The 23050-nt window shown below is 53.5% G+C and overlaps 1 protein-coding gene and 1 pseudogene across 1 annotated transcript in view; both read left to right on the top strand.

The window, feature by feature from the left end:
• LOC124109679 (bone morphogenetic protein 8A-like) overlaps window positions 1-12481 on the top strand; it is a 29232-nt gene extending 16751 nt beyond the window's left edge. Inside the window, exons 4-7 of the mRNA XM_046468345.2 lie at window positions 6056-6250; window positions 6697-6776; window positions 7296-7406; window positions 11812-12481. Of these exons, the coding sequence (XP_046324301.1) occupies window positions 6056-6250; window positions 6697-6776; window positions 7296-7406; window positions 11812-11961 (536 nt within the window). The 3' untranslated portion in view covers window positions 11962-12481. The remainder of the gene's footprint in view (window positions 1-6055; window positions 6251-6696; window positions 6777-7295; window positions 7407-11811) is intronic.
• Window positions 155-2290, top strand: LOC124075300 (succinyl-CoA:3-ketoacid coenzyme A transferase 2, mitochondrial-like; annotated as a pseudogene).
• Window positions 12482-23050: the final 10569 nt, after the last annotated feature.

Genomic DNA, 23050 nt, shown 5'->3' with positions numbered 1-23050 from the left:
GGTGTGGGTGCACTCACTGCAGGGTGTCAGCGGAAATAAACCAGTGTGAGCGCCTGGCACCACTGAATGCTGTGACGGGCGCCTATCACCTTCAAACACCATCCCAGTCAGGTCACCCTGCAGTGCTCTAGCTCCTGAGTTTCAGGAAGCTCGGCAGGGTTTGGGTTTCGGTGGGGAGCAGGCGGGGAAGTAGGGATAGTGGTGGCGCCCCCACGCGGAGCGCGTCCCAGGCGGCGTCCGGGATGCGGCGCCCTCCCTGCGGCCAGAGGAACACTCTCCTGGTGCAGCCGACCTGTTCTGACCTCAGAGCCCCACTGACCGTGGCGGGGCTGCGGCTCCACGTCCCTGCCAGTCGCTTGGGCCAGCGCTGTCCCAGGGTTGCGCCCGCCGCTCCGCCACCAGCCCTTGGTCCGGCGCCTATTCTACATGGACGCGGAGGAGACGGTGAAGGACATCCGCAACTGGGCGACCGTCATGCTGGAGTCGGGGGTGTTCGGGCTCTGCGGGAATCCCGAGAACCTGATGGCCGCGCTGCTAAGGACCGCCGAGAGGGACCTGAAGTGGTGAGCAGCAACGTGGGCGTGGACGACTTCGGCCAGGGCCTCTTCCTAGCCACCAAGCAGGTCCGCAGCGTGGTCTGCTCCCACCTGGGCGAAAACACGGTGTGCGAGCAGCGGTAGCTGGAGGGCGAGCTGGAACTAGAGCTTACGCCGCAGGGCACCCTGGTCCAGCGCATCCAGGGGGCAGCACCGGGGTCCCCGCCTTCTGCACGCCCACCAGCTACAGCACGGTGCAGGAAGGCGGCGTGCCCATCAGGTACTACCCCAACGGCAGCCTGGCCATCCAGAGCCAGCCAAGACAGGTGAAAGAGTTCCGGGGCCAGCACTACCTCCAGGAGTACGCCATGAGGGCAGACTTCGTCTTGGCGAAGGGGTGGACTCGCGGCCAACGTGATCTTCAAAGAAAGCGCCAGGACTCTCAACGTGCGCATGTGCAACGCTGCGGATGTCGCGGTGGTGGAGGTGGAAGTAATCGTGGACGTGGGGACTTTTCTCCCAGAAGATATCTCTGTCCCCACCATATATGTAGATCGCGTGATAAAGGGGCCGAAATAAGAGAAAAAACCCTAGCGTTTAGTCCCACGGAGCAAGGAAGATGGGAAAGCCCCGCTGGAAGACGACAAAGGATGCGCATGATCAAACGCTCTCAGCTCTTGAGTCTGAGGACTGCACGTATGCCAGTCTGGACATCGGAATCCCTCTCCTGGCCAGCAACTTCGTCAGCCCTGACATGACAGTTCATCTGTCTGCACAGTGACAACGGAATCCTGGGCTTGGGCCCATTTCCATGGAAAGATTAGGTGGATCTAGATGTCATCAACGCAGGCAAGCTGTCACCGTGATCCCAGGGGGCTATTTCTTTACCAGTGATGACTCCTTTGTCATGATTCACGGGGGAAACATCAGATGACCATACTGGGGGCCATGCAGATTTCCAAATACATCGACCTGGCCAACTGGATGATACCGCTAAAGAGGTGAAAAGAATGGGCGGGGCCATGGATTTGGTGTCCCTTGACAAGACCAACGTAGTGGTCACCATGGAGCACTGCACCAAGGCAAAGACCCCCAAAATCGTGGGAAAGTGCACATTGCCGCTATGGAGGAAGCGCTCCGTGGACCGCATCATCACTGAGAAGGCCGTGTTTGACGTGCTTGGAAACAGGGGGCTGACGCTGGTGGAGCTTTGTGAAGGCGCCACTGAGGTCGAGGTCAAGATCAGCACGGACAGTTGCCGTGTCCCCGAACCTCAAGCCCATGCTGCAGGTAGCAACAGGACTCAGAGCCGGCCCTGAGGAGTGTGTGCAGGCGGGTTTACTGGGGAGGGAGACGGTAGCCGCCTGAGGTCCTAAGTTGGTGACACACAGCGCTTGGCTCCCTGCAGAGGCCTCTCAGGCCTTCTGCTGCCAGATAGAACATCGTGACTTTCATTAAAAACAAAAGGAAATCATTAAGTCCTGCGAGTGCTGCAGAGCTCTCTGCCACGCGGTACTCTCTCACTCAGGATTTCATTCCAGTGCCCTCCTTTTCATTTTTTGAGACAAAACCTTTCTAAGTTGCCCAAGATGGCCTGGAACATGCAGCCCTCCTCCCTCAGCATCCCAGTAGTGTGGATAACAGGCGTGTGCACCACACCCAGTTGTGAGGTGTCATTTTATTTCCTTGAAAAACGCACAAATCTAAGCACGACTTTGTGAGCGGAAGTGATGTTGCCCTCATGAGAGCCTTTCCTTTAGCCCCTCCGACTTTTCCTCCAAGGTCCTGCATTCTGTTCCTAGTTTTGTTTCTTGTGTCTGTCCTCATCCATGCACACTCCTCCTGGTAGGAAATGGATGTCTTTTTAGGAGGAAGGCAGGGCTGTCTCCAGGGTAGGGGACCTGTGAGTGGGAGAGACTGAGGTGGGGGCAGTGGGTGCTGGCAGTCTACCTGGAAGGAGCCTGTATAAATAAATAGTCCCCGTGTTGCCAAAGGCTGCGGTTTATCACAGGGCAAGTTCTAGAAACCCCACCCATGGCCTGGGCAGGTTCTTGCCAATTAAATTGCAGTGTTCCATGCGATCCACACAGATTCTGTTCTGGAGGCCCAAACTGACCTTGGGTGAAATAGTCCCTGAGAGCCCAACAGGGGCTCTGGATATGTCATCCTGAATGCATAGTCTCACAATCTAAAGTGAAAAAAAAGCATAGATTTTTTTTTTTTTTTGTGTGTGTGTGTGTGTGAGAGAGAGAGAGAGAGAGAGAGAGAGAGCATTGTGAAGGCCTAGTCTGGAAGGCAGTGTGCACTTAGTGAGTGCAGCTCCAGAGGCCTCACAGCCCAGAGACCTTGCTCCAAGCAGCAGTTCCAGCTACAGCTGGTGGCATTTAAGCCTCACTCCAAGGAAGTGACAGATCCTGCATGTGATTGGGGTGGGAATAGCCTGGGGTGTGAGGGAAGTGGCAGGGGCCACAGCCAGGTGGGGGTGGATGGCATATCCCTGAGTGCACTATGTGGTCCCTCCTGGTGCTTCTGGGAGACCTGATCTGCCCTGGGGGTCAGGAGAAGTCTCCAGCTGCAGTGCTGGGAAGGCAGGCTCATGGGAGAGCTGCCAGGAGAGTGAGGAGAGAGCTGACCTAAGGGATGGAAGCAGGCCTGGGACACTCCTGGGATTCAACAGGCCCCTGAATTCTCCTTCATGTGGCTCCAGGGTCACTTGCACTCAGGCTGAGGTGGGGCAGGGGACTGAAGGAAGAGCAAGCTGGCATCAGAACAGAAAGAAGCCTTAGGGAGGAGATATGGGGCAAAATCTGGCCTAGGACAGTGTTGGTATGCCCAAGGGCTTAAGCGCTGCCAGGGGTCAGGATAGGCCAGGTGAGGTGCCAGCCCATCTGGCCTTAATGGGAAGGCTTAGACATGAGGTGAGGATGGGGCCTCATGGTGTTCCATACAGGTCCATGGGGGAAGACCACAGTGTACCCCACAGCAAGAATAAAGGGGTGGCATACCCACCAGCACCTTCACATGCTCAGGCCAGCAGCACAGCCCTGGGCCCCAGAGTCTCCTGAAGCCCCCACCTCTGCCTTTCTGGGATGGGGTTTGCCCAGTGCTGGGCATCCTGGGGCCACTGCCAGGCCTGCCTGGGCCTTGTCTGCAGCCAGTGGGAGCCAGGGCCCTGCCCAAGGATGGGGCAGATGAAGAGCAGAGCTGGTGGGTAAGGGAGACTTTGTCCTGGGGAAGAGGTGACCTCCCCAGACCTGCCAGATGCAGAGCACTGAGAGATGACCAGTGTCAGTCCTCTTGCCCTGCTCCTATAAATACAAACCTTGGGTTGGCTGCATCCAAGGGCCCTCAATTCAGTTCACCTCTCTCTCTCTCTCTCTCTCTCTCTCTCACACACACACACACACACACACACACACTCACACACACACATGCATAAGTCCCCAGACCCTACCAGGCCACCCTCAAGGAGCCTGTACAGGTCTGCTGTGTAACTGTTTTCATGTGGCTTGTGATCTGTGCCTACAGACCACTTGAGACCCTTGAACACAGCCTGGAGCATGGACAGCCCTCCTGGTCATGGGGTAGCCAGGGCCCAGGGTTCCTGAGGAGGGCACCAGTGGTACACACAGGCTGGATCTTGCCCTGGGTCTGAGGCCACTGTCAGCCAGTCTGTGGGGACTACTCTAATGCCCACGCTGTGACTGTCACCACCCTCCCTGCTCATTGTCACTCCACCTGTCCCTGTGGTGACCTCCCTTGCCTTTTCTTCTGCACCTGTGGCTCTGCCTCCACATAGCTGCTTCCCCACCATAACCCACATGCCCCTCAGGGCTTCTCTCTGGGCCAAGTGCCAGCCAGCACTTGCAGGTCACAGCCCCTGTCTCAACATATCTCATCCACATTCCTGAGAAGGAGCCTCACAGGCCCAGTTCATTTGTTTGTGGCAGGTGATGCCATAGGTCAAAGGTTGGTCTCTGAGTTTCATCGAGTGGCCAGTGGACACCTGGTCTGAGGCCTAGCAGCTGAAGGACTGACTTTGGGTGGGGCAGCCAGTGTCCTTGACCTGTGGTGTGGAATGGAGAACCCAGTGGCTCCAGGTGGAATAAATAAGCCTGTATATACAATGTGCATATAAATGTATCGTGTGTGTGTGTGTGTGTGTGTGTTTCTATGCACATGTAATGAGTGTGTGTGGATGGATATGTGTGTGTTGGTGCTTAGACCCGGAGGTGAAATGGACTCATGTGAACTGAGCGATGGGTGCTGTTGAGAAAGACGAAAATGAGCAGCTATCGCATTTCTGTGGCTCAGTGTGAGAAGCTTCATGAGGGTGCAGAGGGAAGAGGTCCCCATCGTGCTCTTCATACCGAAAGCCAGACAAGAACCTCAGGATGAGCTAATACCTAAGGAGATTAGGGTGGATCTGCTCAAAGAGGCTTTATCATTTGACAGGTTTGTAGTGGAGACGTTTGTCAACAACTGGGAGAAGGTTTACCTTAGAAAGCTGGAAAATAGACCTCTTTGCTGTGTTGACAACTGTGTGGAGTGTGCATCATGAAAAAAGCCAGGGAAAAGGACAGTGAGCGGTGGGAGTTGGGGAGGGGTTTCCTCTCAAGAGTTTCTCTACTGTGGTTATTACCCCTGCTCACAGTAAAAAAAGGAAGAAAGAAAGAAAGGAAAGAGAAAAGAGCAGAGGCCACGTGCAGGGCGTCCAGCACAGGGTGGTTCTGCTGGCACCTCCAGGGTGAACGGGCTTTTCATGGCATCCTCAGCTGGTAGCAGTGAGGGGGTGAAATCCTGTCTTTGAGGCTCCACTCATCCTAGGGCTGAGGCACAGGTCTTGAAACCACCAGCCTGGCCTGGTGAACGTGAACCTGGGCCCTGCAATGAGGCTGAGCCTGGCTCTGGGTTTTGTTCTCTGGGACTTGGTCTCTGCCCTCCTGAGCCCAGTGCCTGGCACATGTACAGCAGGGAGCAGTGACTGCCCTGCTCTTGGGCTGCGCTGGGCAGAGTGAGCCCTGCTGTGTCCAGGTGGAGGCCGTCACGAGCAGGTGGTGTCACGAATCACACTTCACATGGCAGAGCGTGCGCGTGCAAGACAGCACACAGCCTCTGGTCCTGCCACCAAGGAGGGTGCTGTGGTTCTGAGTGTCACCAACAGTGGACTCTGGTCATCCCAAGTGACCCTGATGTCTCTTCTGTCAAGTGTGAAACACAGGGACACTATAAAGTCGAGTGAGGCAACGAGTGGGGAAGACTTTCAAGCCTGGCAAATGCTTCACTGTCCATGTCACTGTCAGCTGGAGGCTGGGGTCTCTGAGGCCTCCCCAACCTGCCTCCCCAGGCATGCCCTCCAGGGACCTGGAGTGGACTTAGGACTCTGGTTTCAGGTGAGGAAACTGAGGCTTAGTGGGTCCCCTTGGGCCCTCAGCCTGCAGCTCCTGCTGAGGAGCAGAGTCCCTACTGGGTCCATGGTGGACCCCCTCCCATGAGTGACCCTCTCTCCTCTCTCTCAGGGCACAGTGTGGATCCTGGCCTGGCTGGCCTGCTGGGGCAACGGGCACCACGCTCCAGACAGCCTTTCATGGTCACCTTCTTCAGGGCCAGCCCGAGTCCCATCCGTGCCCCTCGGGCAGTCAGGCCACTAAAGAGGAGGCAGCCGAAGAAGACCAACGAGCTGCCGTACCCCAACAAACTCCCAGGGATCTTTGGTGAGGGCCAGGCGGGGCCCAGGTCTGAGGCCTCCTTCATGGGCAGAACCTTGGCTGGTGGGGACCGAGCCCTGGGCTTGACTGTGGAACGAGTGTGGTGGGGAGGGTGGGCTGGGGCGAGAGGTGCCTGCCGAGGAAAGCAGAAGCGGCAGTGGGAGGGTGCTGCTGGGAAGCTCCGTGGAGGAGGTCCCAGGCTGAAAGACAAGGAGGTGCAGCTGGTCACGGGTCACTCTGTAGTGATCGGGAGCCCTTGAAGGCTGATGAGCTGGGTCATGGCACCAGCGGGGATCCAGGGATGAGCTCCGTGAGGCCCAGTGGTTTAGTTTCTTGTGGCTCCTTTATTTGCTAAATGTGCCCACCAGTGTGTCCCCCACCTTGGGAGCACCCCAGGGGACCTGCACAGAGCAGGAACCCCGGAAAAGGCCTTGCACCGTCTGTCCCTGCAGATGACGCTCACGGCTCCCACGGGCGGCAGGTGTGCCGTCGGCACGAGCTCTATGTCAGCTTCCAGGACCTCGGCTGGCTGGTAATTTCGGACTCTGCTCTCCTCGATGGCAGCCCCACCTGCAGACCCCAAGTGTCCCTTCAGGCAGGAGGGGACATCACGTGTGGCTTTGGTTCCTCTTCACATAATTCTTTCCTCTGGATTTGCTAAGTTTCCTAAATGAAAAAGTTTTCACTTTTATAATGAGATTTTCTTTTCTTTTCTTTTCTTTTTCTTTCTTTCCTTTTTTTCTTTTTTTTTTTTGAGGCTGGGGTGGGCAGAGGAGCATGTACTGCAGCTGGTGGGGGGCAGGCCAGGGAGGACAAAGCAGAGGGAGGGTGGCATGTGACAAGGACAGAGCTGAGGCCCAATCCTGTGTACTGAGGGTCTCCAGGTGGATTCAAGCCTCAGGTGGAGACTGCCAGGGGTCCTGAGGGTGGGGCTGGGTCCTGAGGCTTAGGGACTGTAAGGGGCAGCCCTGGGTGGTCCTGTGGTAGGTGCTGGGCTGAGGGGCTGGTCAGGGGGCACGGAGATGGGCTCACCTTCTCCCATTCCCCCCAGGACTGGGTCATCGCCCCCCGAGGCTACTCGGCCTATTACTGTGAGGGAGAGTGCTCCTTCCCGCTGGACTCCTGCATGAACGCCACCAACCATGCCATCCTGCAGTCCCTGGTCAGTGCCGCGGTCCTGGTCAGGGGTGGGGGACAGGGGGCTCGTCATCCAGGAGGGTGGTGCAAGCAGCTGCTGAGAGGCGCTTCACCTGCAGGGACTCCGTCACAGGCCCAGGCTCTCACATGGCCACAGCCTGCAGGGAGACTCACGGGCACCCACCCAAGCATGTGCACGCTAGTCAGCGTGCACCCAGACACACTCTGTGCCCTGCGTGTGCACGTGTGGCACCCAGACAGACCTGTGTGTGGCTGCCCAGCCTGGTGCAGGCTCCACTCCTCTGAGTCCTGTGAACCCTGGTGGGTCTAGCTTCCCTGACACAAGTGCACACATGTGCGTGACGTGGGCGTGGACACCCCCTGCCTGGTGGGGCCCCTGGCCAGGTGTGTCTCTGCACTTGTGGGCGTGGCTCCCCTGGGGCCCCTCCCAGCTCTTTCCTGGCTGTTTGTTTTCTCAGGTTTTGGGCTTGCGGTGCCTCAGGGACTGGGCACCTTCTGGTCATGGAAGAAGGTTCTCGCATGAGCGTAGTTGCTGTTGCTTATTGCCAGTGTGATGTGTGTGTTGACTCTGGTGACTGCAACCTAGATGCTGGTCCCAGAATCCCCTGGACTGTTTTCCTAGTAGGAGGTTGTTCAGAGGTGACACCTTAGAGAGTAATGAACTTGATGGTGCCTCCTTGAGCTTCCTATTGCATGGGGCAGTGGTTCCGCAGGACTTGTCCCCTGCCCACATGTCCTCAGCCTCTGCCTCTGCAGGCCCACAGTGGCTCAGCAAATGTGAACACCCTCGGAGGCTGTGGTGAGCACAAACGCAAACCAGCGACAAAGGAGATGTGTTCTAGGGAGACGGGGATCGCTGGGCTTTGGGTGGAGGGAGCCTGGACTGGGCCACTCTGCACTGGGGGAGCAGCCCTGTCAGGAGCTGGAGGAAGAGGGCCCTGAGATGGAGCTGGGTGGGTTCAGGGCCAGCAGGAAGCAGGGGCTGGAGGGCAGGGAGGGCGAGGGTGGTGGAGTTGGGCTGGCAGGGCCACTGAGGCAGGCTCGGGCTCCCTGTGAGGAGAGCAGGTTTTATTCCAAGTAAATAACAATTCAGGGGTTTAGCAAAGCAGAGCTGGAGTCCTGGGTAGAAGTCTTTCTGTAGTGGCAGTGTCGGGGTGGCCCAGGGGAGTGGGAGGTGGAAGGGGCGGGGAGAGGAATGAGGGGCTATCTTGTCCTCTGATGGGAGGGGAGGGCAGCTTGGTCATGGAAGTGGTTCCCAAGCAGCATGACTGGTGGGGGCTGAGCGCCCTCCCCACTTAGGAGCAGGGGGAGGGAGGCGGGAGGCAGGTGGGGCTGAGCAACTGGGTGGATGAGGCTCCATTCAGAGTTCCCAGGACCAGGATGGGAGGCTGGACATGGGCAGAGTTGTTGTCAGGGTCGGAGGAAGTGAGTGGCCCTGCTGAGGCCCCGTCCACCCCACGAGGTCGAATGTTCAGGTGAATCAAACATCTGCAGTTGTACACAGAGGTCCAAGGGGACGTTCAGAATAGAGATGCCACATGTGGAGGGTCTGCAAGTGGTGAGAACAGATGAGACCCCTGCAGCAGTGCAGGAGAGATGGCCAGGACAAGGTGGGGCTCCCAGGGGCTGGGCAGGAGAAGGAGCCACGGGGGTCTGTGGGAGGCTGGGATATAGCCAGGTGAGCAAGCCTCGTGTCCTGAGGACCAAGAGGAGAAGGGGGTCCCCCCCAGGCCCACCCACGGGGCCACTGTCCACACAGCAGCCAGCAGGATCTTCCTACAACAAACCTGCCTACATCATTCTCAGCCAAGAGATTTCAGGGGCTTCCCATTCTTCCCAGAGGAAGTCTGAGCCTTTGGCCTGGGACACAGGCCCCTCATCAGCCCCCTGTCCCCCTGTGCAACATCCCCCAGCCACATGTCCTTCCCATTCTCAGCTGGCCACCAGGACTCTGGTAACTTTTGTTACCAGGCCACCCTCACATTTTTGCAGGGGACAGACGAGGTAGGTCACCGAAGATAGCAGGAAACAGTTTTATTTGGCTGCAGCCAGGTTCAGAGGGCACAGCTTTTGCTGTAATCAATCAATCCCCTGAACCCCGAGTTCAGGTAGCTTCAGAGTTTTATACCCAGCATGTAAGGGGAGGGGCTCAGGAGTTCACAGTCTGCAGAAGTTCACATAAAGCACCTTTTTCTTCCACTGTTCTGGGCAGGTTAACCCTTCAAGGACAACACCTGAGAAGGGGAGAGCTTCTTCTCCCCTTTCTTTCTTCCCCCTGCCAGCTGTTACCATGGAGCCCAGTTGGTAACTTCTTCTCTTACTTTTGAAATGTAAACATTTCTGTGAAGCTCCGGCCCAAGGCCAAAAGCCTAGTTAAGAGAATCTGTTTTTCTTAACACACTCTGCATTTGCAGACACACTTCTACAAACTACTATACTGGATAAATGGTTGTGAAAAACTTTACTTACACTCCACAAATGGGGTGTTCAGCACCTGGAGTGCTGATCTCTTTCAGGCCCAAAAGTAAGACAGAACAACAGATAATAGGAAGTTTAACTACATTTAACACTTTTGTAGAGAATCTTCTGCTGGTAGTCCTAAAATCGATTATGGTGAAGATTTCTGGAGAAGCTTAATTAAAATTTTCTGTGGAGGAGAGGGTGCCACTACAACATGTCCATTGAAATGCTACCCTCTCCCCATCTATTTCCCACAAGGCTATGAGAACAGGGAGAATCCTGGCTCCCCTTGGCTCCTGTACAGACACAGCGTATTGAGAATGAGAAAAGTGTGTTTCTCTGTGTTCTTCAGAGAATATTGTGGTCTCTAGATATATAATTTGTCCTCAAGGATACATAGTCTCTGAATTCCAGCACTTCTTCCATATAATTGATCCAGGTGCAATGACACACACCTTAATCCCAGTGATGGGAAGCTGAGGCAGGAGGGTGGGTCTCAAGTTTAAGGCCAGCTTGGGCAATTTAGCCAAAATCCTGCTCCAAAATAAAAAGTAAAAAGAAGGCTGGGGATATAGTTCAGTTGGTAGAGTGCTCGCCTCGCATGCACAAGGCCCTGGGTTAAATCCTCAGCACTATTTAAAAAAAAAAAAAAAGTAAAATGAGCTGGGGATGCTCAATTTAGAGTACCCCAGGGTTCAATTCCCTATACAAAATAATAATAATAATAATAATAATAATAATAAATTGAATGGATGACACCTTACGCTCCACAAATCAGTCTGTGGGTGCTGATGGATTAAAGGGCATCACCCTCTGTTTCACTCCTGGTGAAGCTCAGGGCTCAGGGCAGGAGCAAGGAGCACCAGCATCCTGTGGTGCTGACTTCCCTCCCATGTCCCAGATCAGGGAAGGTCCTTTGGGGTTCTAGCCACTTAGGGACCCTTGGACTGCACAGGAGGCTGGTATCTCCTGGGTCCTCCCATGTGGCCTGTAGATGGAAAGTTGGGATCAGCAGCCTCCAGGGTCCAGACCAGCTGCATATCCCTCCAGAGGCTTCTGGCCCTTATGCTACAGTGTCTGGTGACAGTCCTCCCTAGCAGATTGGCTCAGAATTAGGGCCAGGAGAAGGGAGCCAGGGCAGCATCACACAGCTTCATCCAGGTCCTGGTCAGCAGCAGTGAGGCCTTGGAGCAGCCATACACACAGGAGGGAAGCTGGTTCCTTGGCTCTCTGGCTCCCCTCGTAGGTGGCGGTGCTGTCTCCCAGGACCCGTGTGTGTGAGTCCTGTGAGGGATCCAGGATAAATGGCAGCTCATCCTGGAAACCGCTGGCTCCTTCAGCTCTTTGGGGAGGGTAAAGGCTGCTTTAGTGGGGGTGAGGGATCTGGCACCTGGTTCCAGTCCTGCTTCACTCAGGCTTGTCACGTAGCCCACTGTGTGGCCTCAGTTCATCCTTGGCAGAGACCATTCCTTGCCTTGGCCGCTGTTGTTGAGTGGGGAGCACACCCAGGCTCTAGGTCTCATCCACTGGTTCCATGAACGCTCCCCACACTCCAGCTGTGTAGGGACAGACCTGTGCACAGCTAATGACGGACCCCATGGGGATAGAGTAGAAGTGTAAAGCGTGGGGAAGCAGAGGCTGCAGGTGCGCCCCAGCATATGTTGCCCACGTGTGGAGGTAGCAGATGTGGCAGGGGTGGGCAGGGGACCCAGAGAGCTGAGGAGCCGGTGTGCAGGACCTGGACAGCAGTGCCAGGTGTCCAGCTGTGTGTCCAGGGCAGTGAGCAGGGCAGATGTGCCTGGTGGAAACAGGTGGAGAGTGGTCTTGGATGGGGCTGGGGGCTGATACCTGTAGGACAGGCCAGTGCAGGCAGCAGAGGGTGGCTTGGGTAGGTTCTAGGAAGAGACTGCTAAGCTCATGATCCCACCCCGTGTCTCCTCCCTGGCCAGGTGCATTTGATGAAGCCAGACACAGTCCCCAAGGCATGCTGTGCACCCACCAAGCTGAGCGCCACCTCTGTGCTCTACTATGACAGCAGCAACAATGTCATCCTGCGCAAGCACCGCAACATGGTGGTCAAGGCCTGCGGCTGCCACTGAGGCCCTCCACTTGCTCTGCTGCTGCTGTCCCTCCCCATCTGGATCAGGCTCCTCTCCAGATGCAGGGGACCCTCATAAGTGCTCAGGGCTCACTGTAATGGGGAAACCCCTCCTTCCACTGCTCTCTCCTGCCAAGCTTCTTGTCTTTTCCAGGCTCTTCCACGCCTTTCTCCTGGGGTCTGTGGCATTGAACGCCCCAACACTGCCATCAAAGGGCCAAATGCACATAGCAGCCTCAGAGCTGTGCCTCCTTGGTTGGGGGCCTGCGCTGAAGTCCTGACAGAGGACCTGTCCATGGCATCGCTGGCCCAGGCTGTGGCCAACCCTGGATGGTCTAAGGAGACTGCAACTGGCTGAATGGGGCTCTGTACCATTTACCACAGGGTCCGAGATGGGCAGAAGGGTTCTGTCCCTTCTCAGGTCTACCACTTGGGCATTTGTGGAGCATAATTGGGCATGTACATGTCCTGAGTTCGGTGTATTATTGGGTTCCACTGACTTGGCCCTTGGGCATTGTTAGCTTATTAGAAAAAGAACAAGCTGACTGGGCCCCGTGACTTAAGGTGAGGCGGCGGGGACATTTTATTGCTTGTGATTTCCCCTTTCCTGGGCCTGTGCTGGGGAAGAGGCCTGACTCCCACTGAAAGAAAGAACCTTGGAGGATTCTGGTTCCCACAGTCATCTCCGCCAGGATGATCTATTTGGGGCTGGGCACTGAGACGTTGACCTCTCAGCAGAAACAAGGACATGGCTGCAATGGTGTTCCTTTTCCTGTGGCCACCATCTGTGACCACTCTGTATACTTCTCCCTTTGCACCTGGATGGGCCCTCTGCACCCTCAGCACAGAACACAAGTGGCTACTGAGAGCTGCTCAGTTGGAATGAACTCAGCTCCCCACTGAGGAGCAATCCACTCCACCTGGGGCATGGCCATGGGCAGGCTGACCAGGCACGGAACAAGGGCGAGGATTGTCAGTGTTTGCTTATGCCTGGGAATTAAGAAGCGGCTGGTCATCACAGTTGGCATCACCCTGGATGCCCAGCAGCCCTGTCCTGTTTCTGGGACCTGTGAGTCAAAGAAAAGGCCCCTGTCCCAGGGGAGTGACAGGTGGTAATTAGGCTGCATTGGGTGGGGAGGTTTGTCTCAGCCTCCACTGTTCCCGGAAACCACTGTTCTCCTTGGAGCAGCCACTGGGAGTTGGAGTGTTTATTTGATTTTGAACTTGCCAAGCCTGTAATTTACCTACCAGAACAGACAGAGTCCAGCTGTCTGAACTGTCATTAAAAGCAGATCCTGGGCCCACCCCCATCTGCAGCACACCCAGCAGAAGTGGACCCACCCACATGCCCAGGGATGCACATCTCTGGAGTCTACACTCTGCACCTCTGAGGACAGACCTCAGGGAGGGCAGCAGCAGTGGACAATTTGGGTCCATGCTGTGGGACAGCAGCCCTTTTAGCTGGACCAGAGGACATCCTTGTGTGAGTTCAGAGGAAGAGACCCTCCCATATACAACAAAGGGTAGGTCCAGACTGTCTGGAAGGTGGTGAATTCCCCATGAATGTAGGCTTCAAACAAAGGCCTGCAGGGATTAGACAAAGCACCAGCCTGAATGTTCAGCAGACTGACTTGCTTAGTGCCGAACAAATTCCCTTTCTCATTCTTGCTTCATTCTTTCATCTATGACATGAGGGCATAGGATTTGTGTTAGGTTTCTGTTACTGTAACAAAATACTGAAGACAATCAATTTTAAAGAAGAGGAAAGTTTTTAGTGGGCATGGTGGTTTCCTGTAGTTCCAGCTACTCATAGGAGGCTGAATCAGGAGGATCTCTTGAGCCCACAAGTTCAATATCAGCCTGGGCAATAGAGACAGGCCTTATCTGAAACAAAACAGAACAAAACAAAAAAGAAAGAAAAAGAAAAAAGAAAGAAAAGGAAAAAGCCCCCCAAGAATTTGGTTCATGTTTTAGAAGTTTTAGCCTCTGGTTGGTTGACCCCATTATTTCTGGGCCTGTAGTGAGGCAGCCGATCATGCTGTGGGGTGTGGGGTACAGCAAAGTTGTTAGCTTATGGCATCTGAGAAGCTGCAGAGGGAGAGAAAGAAGAAGAGGAAAGGCTTGGGTCCCACTATCTCTCCCAGAGCAAACCTCAATGAACCTGAGACCTCCTATTAAGGCCCACCTCTTAAAGCTCCCCACCTCAATAGAAGCAAGCCAGGGACTAAACTTTTAATACATGTGCCTTTGAGGGACATCCAGGTCAAACTGTGGTGCAACACTCATCCCCAAAGCTCTTCCAGTCTGAGAATCTCTCTGCCATCCTCCCTCTCCCTCCCCCAAAACCTAAGGGCCCAGCCACAGGATTCAGGACTTTACCTGACAGCTCTCTCCTCCCAACATCAGGGTAGTGGAGGCTTGGGAACTATTCGACAAACATCAGTGTTTGGTCTCTCCAAAGCCCAGTGCGTGACTTGACCTGGTCTGAGGGTCCAGGATGGGGTGACATGAATGTTCTGAAGATGCAGACTCTGCCTTTCCCCCCAGGTATGGGAGCAGGAATGTAAGGACAATGACACGACTCTCTCTTCCTGCAGCAAAGCAGAGTGTTGCTGTCCTGATGGCCAGAATGCTGGTGCCTTTAGGCAGCCACCAGGTGTCATCAAATAGACAAGGTTTTGGAGAAGGAAGAACACAGTAGGCACTTAGCCCATGAGGGGGTGGTCTTATTGCCCAGCCACTTGGCTCTCTGGTTGCCTCTGGCTGCCCCGACTATGTTCACAGCTGCACGTCACAAGCAAAAGTAAGGTGGCCAACCCGGGGCCCAGGAGCAGAGATTCCCCACAGACACCTTCACAAGCGCAGTGTGGTACTGGCCCTGCTACCAGCTGAGCATGTGAAGTCCTGTGTTTTTGTGGCTTTCTGTAGGAAAGTGGGTAACGTGCTTTAGAGAAATTCCCCACAGTTTTGCAGGAAAGGAGGCTGTGGACAGGAGAAGGAGGGGTTTTAGAGTCAAACAGATCTGGTGTCCAGTCCTGGCTCTGGCTCTTGTGACCCAACCTCATCACAAGCCCTCTGTGTCTGCTCCTTGCTCTATCGAGGGGTGCTGGCCTGGCTCTGCCCTTGCAAGGCCTCTTGAGGGTCAGATGCGCCCATAGAGCACTTAGCACAGTATCTCATTTTAAATGACCTTTCCTGTGGGCCCCCTTGGCCAGTGTTCCCAGGAACACCCTCTCCTTCTGGGATGGGCCCTGGAGGTGCTGCTGGACTTACCTCAAAAAATCCACTCTCTCTTTTTCCTTCTGCACTCTCACCTTCCTGGGAGAGCACAGGGACAGCACTGACTGGGGTCTCTCCTGATGAAGGGCAGGCGTGGCCCACCCGTGCCTTGCTGGTGAGTGTGGTGCCCCCTGTATCCTCACAGGAAGCCGAGGGGGACTTTCCATCAAAGGTTTCTCTTCTTACTGGGAAGCCTTGAGCAAGCATTTGGCCCTTTTTTAAAAAATATTATTTTTTATTTTTTTCTCACTTAAGAAAACATGACACGAGTGCCAGGGAAATTTTTGAAAATAACAGAAAACAGATGACAGTCCCCCATCACCCCGCACACGATGAGCTGCTGTGAGCCCTCCCCGGCCTTGGCACACTGGTCTTTACACGGGATGTATGGATTACTACAGTTAGGTCCACACTCTATGCACTTTGGTGATCTGATTTATTCATTTTATGATGTATTTTGAAATCTTCTATTATTAAATATTTTTTGAAAGTATCATTTTCAGTAGCAGTTGGTGCCTGGGGTTCGCCTTTTCTCCCTCACATAACAAGCGCCTCAGCGGGCGGCAGGCAGCACGAGCTCAGGCGGCCTGGGCATGAGTCTGGCTGCCAGCCCAGAAGCCCTGGATCGGGAGCTTTTCCCCTCTCTCTGTGCAACACCTGGCACAAGCAGGGGCTGGGTGACCACAGCAGGGGCAGGCACCTCACCTGAGGTTCAGACGACCTCAATGCTCCACTCAATGGCTCCACCCAATGGCTCCACTCCTACTGGCCTCTGTCCAGTCTCTTGCTCTCACTGTCCCAGGATTATCAGGGAGGTGCAGTGATAAGGTCTTCCTGTACCTCCTCCCACAGATCCCCCCTATTTCATAGCACTGTGTGAACAATCCTCCCTCCTAGAGCCTTGGGCCAGCTGGCCACCTCCCTGCATGTCACCTTGAAACCAGCCATGCCAATGTACTTTGCACCTGTCATCCTCTTCTGTCACAATCCCCAAGTAGCTGGCACTATCATGGCCCCACTGCTGCCCATCCTGGTCACCATGACTGACCATCAGTGGGAGGAACCCCTATTTTTAGGAGAGAGATCCCTTCTGGGATCCCAGCTAAGGGAGCTGGCCCAAGCCATCTGGAGTGAAGAAGCCCCTTGATGGTCCAGGGTGCCCAAGGTGGGGTTGGCAGGGGTGGTGGTCATGGAGCTGGGGCAGCAGGCTCTCCCCTCCATCCCAGCTTATCCCAATCTCAACCCCCAAAATAGAGCACAGCCTGAGAGAACCAGCCCCACCCAGCATGTCTCCGTGTTGAGACTGGATCCAGGGAGGTGGCATGAGAGAAGGAGGTTTCTGGTGACTGACGGGGTTCAGTCTCAGCACAGGAACAAAGCCATGAGGTGGCCTAGCTGTTCCAGAGCCAGAGTAGGGAGCAAGGCCAGCCCACACAGGCTGCAGAACAAGGCACCAGAGTGCAAGATGGCAGGGGTGGAGGCAGGGGAAGCAGCTCTGGCTTGTGTCTTGTGTCTCCCAGCACCGAGCACAGGGCCTGGCCAAAGTAGGGCCCTGGATGCCTCACAGGAATCCAGTTCTGCCTATTGGTTCAGTGGGAAATGATGGGAGGACGGGTTAGCAAGGCTGGTCACAGTTAGACACTCAACCAGTTGAGTGTGAGTAGGAGCAGAGCCTGGCCAGCCCCACTCACCTGCCTGGTAGCAGGAGGCAGAAAGCAGAGGCGCTGTAGGCAGTTCTACTGCCCTGAGCTGGGCCCAAAAGGGCATCTGTCCAGGGGCTGGGCCTCACGGGGAGGGCAGCAGCAGCCAAGATGCTGTGGCTTGTCCCTGAGCAACCTCTGCAAACACCTGGGGCCCAACTGGAGGCAGCAGTACAAGAATCCATTTATTTTACCAAAGAAACCATCCAACAGCCACAGGTGGGCCCAGGACAGGTCCTGGCAGCACAAGCCTGAGAAGCCAGTGGCCACGCAGCTGTGGATGGTGGGGAGGGTCACACCTGCACCTGCTTGCTCCAAGGACCACAGCCATGCTGGGAACCAGTCCAGAGCCACCCAACCAGGCCGTGAGGGAGCTGCTCCAAGCTGATCTGAGGAATGGCTGGGGTCACAAACACCATCTGCTTCATGCAGGACACCCTCAGTGCTGGCACCCCTGAGGCCAGCAGCTCCTTCCTGGACACACAGGTAAGAGCACAGCAGGGAGGGGAGAGCACTGCCTCACATGTACTCCCCACAGTCAGCGATGATCACCTTCTGCTTTGGCTTCCCATCCTTGCTGCCCTGGGCCTTTGTGGACAGAACAGGAAAGGAGAAGTAGTCAGGGGGTGAGGGAGGAGACTGAAGAGGGACTTAGGGTGCCACCCCTAGCTGGAACCTGAGCTCACTCCTTCCTGGCCCTCCACAGGTTATACCCCAAGGGCCAGGGGGTTTGGGGGCCCTTCCTGGCCACATCCAGACCTTCAGTAATCTCCCCGAACACTACATGCTTGCCATCCAGCCAATCTAATCTGTCTTGTCACAGGTCAGAAAGAACTGGGAGCCGTTGGTGTTTGGGCCAGAGTTGGCCATGGAGAGTAGGACTGGGGGAGTGTTAGGGTTTGGATGTGAGGTGTCCCCCAAAAGCTCACACGTGAGACAATGCAAGAGGTTTGGAGGAGAAATTATTGGGTTATAGGCTCAATCTAATCAGTGAATTAATCCCTGGTGGGATTCACTGAGTGGTAACTGGAGGCAGGTGGGGTGTGGCTGGAGGAAGTGGTTCATTGGGGGCGTGGCTTGGGGGTATATATTTGTATCTGGAGAGTGGCGTCTCTCTTTCTGCTTCCTGATCACCATGTGAGCCGCTTCCCTCCACCACACTCTTTCATCATGATGTCCTGCCTCACCTTGAACCCTGAGGAATGGAATTGGCTGTCCATGGATGAGATCTCTAAAACCGTAAGCCCCTAAATAAACTTTTCCTCCCCATACAATTGTGCTGGTTGGGTCCTTTAGTCACAGTAGTGAAATCATTGACTAAAACAGGGAGAGAAGGATGTCAACTCCCTGTACCCTGCCCTAGCCCCGAACACTGTGCACACTGTGGACAGCCCTCTGCAGGTGGCCCAGGCTCTGGGAACACAGACCCCACACATGTGGCCCTGTTGTCTTTATTAAAGACTGATTTTTTTAAAAATGAAGCTGATTAAAAAGAACAATCTGAGCTGGGTGCAGTGGTGCACGCCTGTAATCCCATTGGCTCAGGAGGCTGAGGCAGGGGATGTGGCTGGGGATATGGCTCGGTGGTCAAGTGCCCCTGACTTCAGTCCCTAGTACTCCCCTAAAAAAGAATAATCTGATGGTACGAAAGGCTATCTTAGAGAGGACAGGCAGTAGACTCTCAGGTCAGGATGATAGGTGTGGCACTTGAAGGAAGTGAAGGACACTGGAAGAATACACTCCTGGAGAGGAAACGGCATGTGCGAAGGCCCTGAGGCAGGAGTGAGTCTGGTGTGACTGCCACTTTGAGGCTGAGGTTGAGGAGCAGCACATCCTCTGAGCACAGAGGTACCAGGACTCACTCGGGTCAGGTCAGCCCTTCAGGACTGGATCCTGCACTCAGTGAAGCCATAGGAAGGTTGTCAACAGAACGATGAGGTGATGAGATTGATGTTTTAAAAGTATCACTCTGGGCCGGATGTGGTGGTGCATGCGTATAATCCAAAGACTCAGGAAGATAAGGCAGGAGGATCAGAAGTTGGAGTCCAACCTTTACAATGTAGTAAAATCTTGTCACAAAATAAAAAGGGCTGGGAATGAGCTTACTGGAAGAGTGCATGCCTATCATGTGTGAGATGCCCTGAGTTCCATCCCCAGGACAGAAACAAACAATTCCATTACTCCAACTGCCCTGCAAAGACTTCACTATGAGGGGGAAGAGGGAGAACAGCTAGGAGGACTCTGGTGGTAGTGATGGAGCAGGGAGGATCATCTGGGGGAGGAGCAGCTGGGCCAGGAAGTGACTTGAAGATAGAAGGTTGGGACATATGTGTGATGCAGGAGAGGAGTCGAGATGAGCCCTAAGTTTCTGACCAGGCAGCCAAGTGGACAGTGGCATCTTTTACTGAAACAGGGACTGTGAGAAGAACAGGAGTTGTTTTGGACCTGTAAAGTTGAGGGCTTGTGGGATATCCAGTGGAGACCTGGCAGGCAGCTGGACAAGAATCTGGGGGGGTGATCAGCCTCGAGAAGCAAATTTGTACAAAATCACAGAGCATTCAGTACAAGCCCAGGCGCTGAATGTGATTGATTGTCCCGAGTAGGGGCTCTCAATGGGGTAATACTGCCCCCTAGGGGCCATTTGGAAACTGCAGGGTATTTTGTGGCGGTGAATCCAGTGAAGAGAAACCAAGATTGAGCTCCAGGTCCATCCAACAATTTAAAAGGTGGAAATAAGAAAGGAGAAAAGAGGTGTCACACACATGGAATCCCAGCAACTTGGGAGACTGAGGCAGGGGTATCGAAAGTTCAAGACCAGCCTCAGCAATTTAATGAGGCCCTAAGCAACTTTTTGAGACCATCTCAAAATTAAAAAGAAACAAGAAAAGAGGAGCAGTCACAGGAGTGGAAAACCACAAAGGAGGGAGGTGCTCTGCCAGCTGCTGGGAGGAGGGGTACAAGGAGAGGGGGCTGATGACATCACATGAGCTCAGATTGGAAAGGGGCTGAGTCTTAACTGCTGGTGAGCTGGAGGCTGTTGGGGAATGGGCTGAAGGAAGAAACAGCCAGTGGATTTTTTTAATACCAGGGATTGAACCCCGGGGATGCTGAATCACTAAGCCACATCTCCAGTCCTTTTTATTTTTTTATTTTGAGACAGAGTCTCACTAAGATGATTAGGGCCTTCTACATGACTGAGGCTGGCTTTGAATTTACAATCCTCCTGCCTCAGCCTCCTGAGCTGCTGAAATGAGCCAGTGGCTTTTTTAGGTTTTGGCAGGCATGGTTGTGCACCCCTATAATCCCAACTACTTGGGAGGCTGGGGCAAGATCACAAGTTCAAGGCCAACCTTAGAAACTGTCTCAAGATGAAAAAACACAAAGGGGGCTCAGGGTCAGAACACTCACTTAGCATGCCTGAGATCCTCAGTTTGATCCACCATCCCACACACACACCAAAAAAAAAAGCTTTGCTGAAAAGGGACAGATAAATTGGGGTGGCGGCTGGAGGGAGCTCATGGGACATGGGACTGAGGGACAGTTGTTTCATTTTTTCAAAGGCTTGCAATGTGACAGCATGCTGAGGGATGGGAGTGAGTAGAGGGGGAAACAGAGGCATTGAGGGGGCAGGATCCAAGTGGAAAGGCTAGCCTCAGGAAAAGCGGACAAAGTTCACTGTCCCAGGAAGGCAGGCAGGTCAGGGTGTGAGAAGACGTGGGCTGGGAGTAGATCTCACTGTGGGAAGACAAGTTTGACTCTTCTGCGGGGCACAGGGCTGAGGCAGGAGGATGGCAAGTTTGAGGCTAGCCCGAGCAATTTAGCAAGACTCTGAATCAAAAAAACAAAACAGGCTGGAATGTAGCTCAGTGGTAAAGCCCTTGGGTTTAATCCCAGCACACACAAAAAATAATAAAGTCAGTCTCTTCCGGTTGTTTTTATAAATAAGAAGCAAGACCATGCGCTGAGAGAAGAGTATATAAAGGGCTGAGGAGCAGAGAAAGACATGTTTCAGCCTGGGATGGAGTTCTCCAAGCCAACGCTGGGAGCCTGCTGGGCACTTATGGAGGTGCCTTTCCCACCAATGCCCCTCAACTTGCAGGGGCCCAACAAGCTCAGGGGTGTGCTTTTCTCCAGCAGGCAGGGTTCTGTGCTAGGTAGGTAAGTAAGAGTGAGAAAGAGTGAGAAAGGCAGCTGGGCTCCAACACAAGAGCAGGGAGGTGCAGGGATGTGAGGGACGCCCACGGAAGTGCAAGGGGTGGATGGGCAGAGCGCCCCCCCCCACCATTGAGGCCAGGATAGGTTCCAGTTGTGAAAGCCTCTAAAAGGACACTGTGACAAATGAGGACCTTTGAATATGCATGGTGGATTAGATAACAGTGTAGCAGAGTTCATTTTTAGATTTTAGTAACTATGCTGTGACAATATTAAAAATGCCCTTGTTCTCAGGAAACACAAGTATTTAGTAGTGAAGGAACATCAAGACTCTAATTTACTCTCAAATAGCTACAAAAAATACACTGTCTAAATATATACAGAAAGAGAATAAATAGGGAATGTCAACCGCTGGTACGTTGGGTAAAAAGTGCTCAAGGTACATGGGGGATTCGTGTACTATTCCTTTCCTTTTCTTTTTTTTTTTTTTTGGGGGGGGTGGTGGATACCGTTGATTGAACTCAGGGGCACTTTACCACTGAGCCACATTCCAGTCCCTTGCATTTTCTTTTGAGACAGGGCCTCACCAACTTGCTGAGGCTGGCCTTGAACTACAATTCTCCTGCCTTAGCCTTCAGAGTTGTTGAGATTACAAGGCATGCACCACCATGCCTGGCTGACCTTGATAAACATTTTAAAAAGCTAGATTAAGAAAAGAAGAATTATGGGTAAAAAGGGTCATGAGGACTATTTGACAAAACAGGACAGACTGGGCGTGATGGTGCATGCCTGTAATCCCAGAGGCTGAGTCAGGAAGATTGCAAATTCAAAGCCAGTCTTAAGCAATTTAGCAAGGACCTGTCTCAAAATAAAAAATAAAAAAAAGGGGGGGTAGTGTCTGGAGATGTGGCTCAGTGATTTAGCCTTCCTGGGTTCAATCCCTGATACCAAAAAACAAAACAACAACAAAAATAAGATAAACACACACAGTGTCCATAATAGAAGAGCTAAAGAAAGAAGAAAAGTTCTTAGTTTTTAATTTATCCCATAAAAATAGTAACTTTCCAGCAAGAAGCCTGGCAGACATCTCCTTTACCAAGTGATCAAAGATAACATATTTGAACTGCCATCACGTGCTTCCTTATGGATGTGCTAACAGCGTTGCTTCTGTGCTGCTCCTGCCAAAATACATAAGCTAAACACAACCAGGAGGAAGTAGCTGCAAACACACTGAGAAACATCTCTAAACACAACTGGCCCATTCTCTTCAAAGACGTTGAGATCAAAAGAGACAACGAAAACCCAAGAAGTTGTTTTATTTTTTTAATCTTTATTTTATTTATTTTCTTAATGGTGCAAAGGATTGAACCCAAGGCCTCTTAGCCACTGAGCCACATCCCAGCCCTCTTTATTTTTTGAGACTGGGTCTTGCTAAATTGCTGAGACTGCCTTTGAACTTGTGATCCTCCTCCCTCAGCCACCAGAGGTATTCTATTGCTGAGCCACATCCCCAGCCCTTTTTATTTTTATTTATTTATTTGTTTATTTATTGGGTACTGGGGATTGAACCCAGGGGCACTTTACCACTGAGCACATCCCCAGTCCTTTTTGTTTTTTGAGACAGGATCCCTCTAAATTGCTCAGGTCCTCAATAAATTGCAGAGGCTGGGCTCCAACTTGTAATCCTCCTGCCTCAGCCTCCTAAGTAGCCATATGCATCACCATGTCTGTCATGGCTTCTTCCTAATCTTGACGTTCATGGACACCTGAAGATTTTACTGAACCTTTTTTGCAATGAGCTTTACCTAGGTGCTGAAGAAACTGTTAAAGAGGACTCCCTGACTCCCCAGGTAGCAGTTCAAGTACTCTTCTGCACACACTACCACAATATAACTCTGGTGAGCAGGCTGGCCACAGGTGCCGATGGGAAGGACTTGGGGCCTGACAAAACTGCAGAAG

The sequence above is a fragment of the Marmota monax genome, unplaced genomic scaffold, assembly GCF_021218885.2.
Source record: "Marmota monax isolate L192 unplaced genomic scaffold, Marmota_monax_Labrador192_F-V1.1 WCK01_AAM20220418_F8-fsc00008, whole genome shotgun sequence".
Classification (NCBI taxonomy): Eukaryota; Metazoa; Chordata; class Mammalia; order Rodentia; family Sciuridae; genus Marmota; species Marmota monax.
Note: the sequence above shows the minus strand (reverse complement) of the source record. Positions and strands in the feature narration are given on the sequence as shown.